The 3,644-nt window shown below is 58.8% G+C and overlaps 1 protein-coding gene across 2 annotated transcripts in view; it reads right to left on the bottom strand.

Annotated features, from left to right (window-relative positions):
• Nucleotides 1-3,644, bottom strand: part of Tbx1 (T-box transcription factor 1) — a 6,047-nt gene that overhangs the window by 587 nt on the left and 1,816 nt on the right. The window contains exons 2-4 of one of the 2 annotated variants that reach the window (XM_010620713.1): nt 1,860-1,961; nt 903-1,074; nt 203-358 (exon numbers count right to left, since the gene is read on the bottom strand). In XM_010620713.1, coding sequence (XP_010619015.1) covers nt 203-358; nt 903-1,074; nt 1,860-1,957 — 426 coding nt within the window. In that variant the 5' untranslated portion in view covers nt 1,958-1,961. Of the gene's footprint in view, nt 1-202; nt 359-902; nt 1,075-1,859; nt 3,614-3,644 lie in introns of those variants that run through there. The other variant, XM_019206981.2, reaches the window with a different exon arrangement.

Raw genomic sequence — 3,644 nt, forward strand, 5'->3', positions numbered from 1 at the left:
GGGGGCCGGCCGGCGAGGGGGCGGTCCGGGCGGGGGGGGGGGGGGGGGGGGGGGGGGGGGGGGGGGGGAGGGGTCCCCACCAGTACCGTGCCCCGCTGGGACACCCACAGCCTGCAGGCCTGAACTGTCTGTGCCCCGGAGGCAGCACACACTCCCCGAAGGACCCCTCAGCCGGTCCCAGGACCTCCCTACAGGCCCTCACCCGGTGGTTCTGGTAGGCAGTAACCGCGGTGAAGCGCGTCTCCTCAAACACGAAGGTTTTGAAGTTCTCTTCTGCGTACTTCTCGCTGTCTTTGCGTGGATCCACATAGACCACGTGGAAGCGGGGCTGGTATCTGTGCATGGAGTTGAGAATAATCTGGAAGACAGTGGGGAGGGGCATCAGCTCCCGTGACGGGGGCTGGGCTGGGATCCCAGGCTGAGCCAGGAATCCGGTGGAGGTCTGAGCAGGCACTGAACGCCCCAGTAAAGTGGGGCAAAACCCATAACTCATGAGATGAGGCAGGGCCGTGTAACCCACTTGGGGCCTCCGGGAAAGATGACCTGGGACTTAGTCTTTTCCCTGGTCCCTAACAATTGCTGTAGGGCCTGCAAGTGGTGGGCAACGGTGGAACTCAGCCTTGCAGAAAAGCGCCACAGTGGCCTGGATTCCAGGAAGCCTCCTGCTCACCGCCCCCCATCGCCACACAAGGGCCCATCCCTTCCAATTAAAAAGCTTGCAGCATAAGATCCATGGAGAGGTGAGGAAAAGAGGGTGACTCCCTCCCAGGCTTGAGGCCTGCTCTCTGACCAAGTCTGTTCTCCAAAGCCTGTCCCGGGCTGCCCAAGTCCCCTGCCTCATGGGCACTTCTGAGAACCTCCAACAGGGACAGCCCCGGAGCCTGAGAGAGGGTGTTGCTCACGTGGCCGTTGTCATCCAGCAAGTTGTTGGTCAGCTTGAGCTTGTCAAAGGACACTATTTGCTTCATCCACTGTGCACCCTTGGCCGGCGAGTCTGGGTGGTAGTGCACGCGGCCCGGAGTGGCAGGGTCTGCCTTGCCGGCCACCAGCCAGGAGGAGCTGTGGAAGGCGTACCTAGGGCAGCACCGGGGAGGCGGTCATGCCACACTGGGGGTGAACAGAATGGGCCTTGCTCCGTGTGCCAGGTAAATCCCAAAAATGCCTCTTAAGAGTTTTCTTGTCAGCAAAATCAAGCCCTCCCGTGTCACAGATAGGCTGGGAGTTTTAGTAAAGGGATTGTGGGAAAATGAGAAAACTCCCATTGGCCCCCAATACACAAAATAACACAAAACCAGAACTCCACTGGGCACCGAAAGGAGGCCACGCTCCTCTCTCTTCGCTGTACGCGGGTCTGCTCATCCCAGGCAGGAGCCTAAATTTGGCCTTGGGCGCAGGGCGGTCTGCGCTGGATTTATTAATTGTTATTAATTGTCCAGGCAGCCAAGGCCCGCCCTGCATAATCTCTCCTGGCCACCCCACCTTTCCGGCCCAACTCTGGGATCTAGCAGTCCCTGAAGATGGGGGTAGGGGACCAGGCACTCATGACTGCCTCAAGGGAGAGAGAGACGGGAAAATCTGAGGCAGTGCGTCCAATCGCCTTGGGCCTGAAGCCGGAGTTCCTAGCTGTTGGGCTTCCTGAGGCAGAGTCTGGAGAGTAAGTAGAGGTGAGGGTCAGGGGTCCAAAGGAGGCAGAGAAGGACCAAGTGCAGGAGGTAAATGGGCAGCCCGCTCAGGTACCTGGAAGGACCTTTTCATTAAAGAGCTTTGGGCCATGGAGTTAGTCACTCAGCAGGGACCTGCTGCTTCCTAGGGTCCCACACTTCAACAGTCAGGCCACATGGGCCCGGGAGCTCGCTTACCGGTACCGTTTGTCATCCACCGGCACGAAGTCCATAAGCAGCATATAGTCGGCCATGGGGTCCATGCCGAAGAGCTTCACTTGGAACGTGGGGAACATCCGCCTGGGGGTGGCAGAGCCTCCAGTCACCTCAGGGGAGGAGGGCAGGATGCCCTACTATGACTTACCCAGGACTAGCAGCCTCTCACAGGGTCTCCCTTCTGGCTGCTGCGTTCCACCCACTGCTCTAACCTGAATAGGCCCCGTGCCTGGCTGCGACTGAATGGTGCGGTAGGACAGGCCCTCGGTCCTTTCCCGAAGCACTAAAACTGTGCTTTGGACTCCTAATCGGCCACCAGTGTTTTTGTGGACCTGCCTTACCCTGCGGATTCCACGTCATCTCAGAACTAGCCTTGGCTGGCAGCAGGATCCCTAAGATGCGGGTCCCCCAGTTTCTCAGCACTCGGCAGAGCCTCCCTAGTTTGATCTGACAGGCTCCCGGCTCCAACAAAGTGAAACCAGGTAGTCCGAGTAATTCAGAGGAGTTCCCATTGCCCTTTCAGTTGGGCCTGCACTATTTCCCAATCCCTCCAGCAAGGCTGACACCTCAGAAGCCCACAGTCCCCGACTCCCAGGTTCCGGCCTGAATTTTGGAGCCTCTATATTGGAAGCACCCGCTTCCCCCAAGGAGCCTAACTCCAACGCGCTGCTGCCCAGGGCAGACTTGGATTATGCCTTAACGGTTCCCCACCCTCTGCTCTGGACCCCAACTTAATCAGCAACCAGGGCTCTTCAAAGGATATTCTGCAGCTCCTGGATGGGCTGTCTGCTGAAGCTGCCCTCGGCTGATGGCACCGCAGCGCTAGCCCCTGGGCCCTGGAGGACAGCACAAGGCTTGGCTCCCTCTTTGCCCTTCCCACTCTCTCCCTTCACAAGCAGTTCCCTGCGGGCAGTGGGCAGAAAACATGCCGGAAGCCAGTCTCCCAGTACAGGGCTCCTGCAATCCCCACCAGAGCGTCTGCAGGCTGAAGGGCACTGCGGAAAAAACGATCTTAAGGTAAAAGCTGGCCATCCACAGGACCCTTGCTGGGCAGGCCTGGACCCGAAGCTTGGCCACTGTCTTCAGGAGGGCCCGTGCACATAAGGACAGCAAAGACAGCCTGGAAGAAATCCACGCAAGGAACAGGAGACAGGACAGGCCCCAGGTTCCCCAAGGAGGATGGCATGGCAGGGAAACAGAAACCGAGAGAAAGCTTTGCAAACAGGCCCTGAGCTCCCCTTGGCTGCGCGGACATGGAGCTGGTGTGTACATTAGACACAGCCCTGCACCAGCCTTTGTCTGCTGGTCAAATCGGGTGCATCTGCAAAACTTGTTCCCCTTCTCTCGGACATTAAAGCAAATACAGGCTAACTGGAAGGCTGGCCGGCTTGCGCAGAGCCAGGGCCCACGATCACTCGAAATTTAGGCCTGAGCAAACAGGGTAGCAAATCCCACTGAACTAAACCCACTGAATCTTAATTCTTTCCTAAAATCGTTCAGACAATCGCTCAGCTTCTGCTCTTTATCTTGCCCGCGTAGAATGAACTCAGGAACTCAAACAGGATTTTCCTTTGAGCTGGGACCTACTGGGAACGAGCTGAGCGGCCGAGCACGAGCACCTCGGTCGCGAGCCCCAGATCAGCGCACTCCGAGCTGGTTGCTTCCCCTTGCCGCGTCTTGGGGCTGTAGGTCCGGCAGGTCTGTCCCGGGGCTACTCTCCGCCGCCCGCGCCGTCCCTCCCGCCCAGGGCTCAGCGCGGCTGTCGCT

The sequence above is a fragment of the Fukomys damarensis genome, unplaced genomic scaffold (assembly GCF_012274545.1).
Source record: "Fukomys damarensis isolate Sample0158 unplaced genomic scaffold, DMR_v1.0_HiC HiC_scaffold_34, whole genome shotgun sequence".
NCBI classification, from domain to species: Eukaryota; Metazoa; Chordata; class Mammalia; order Rodentia; family Bathyergidae; genus Fukomys; species Fukomys damarensis.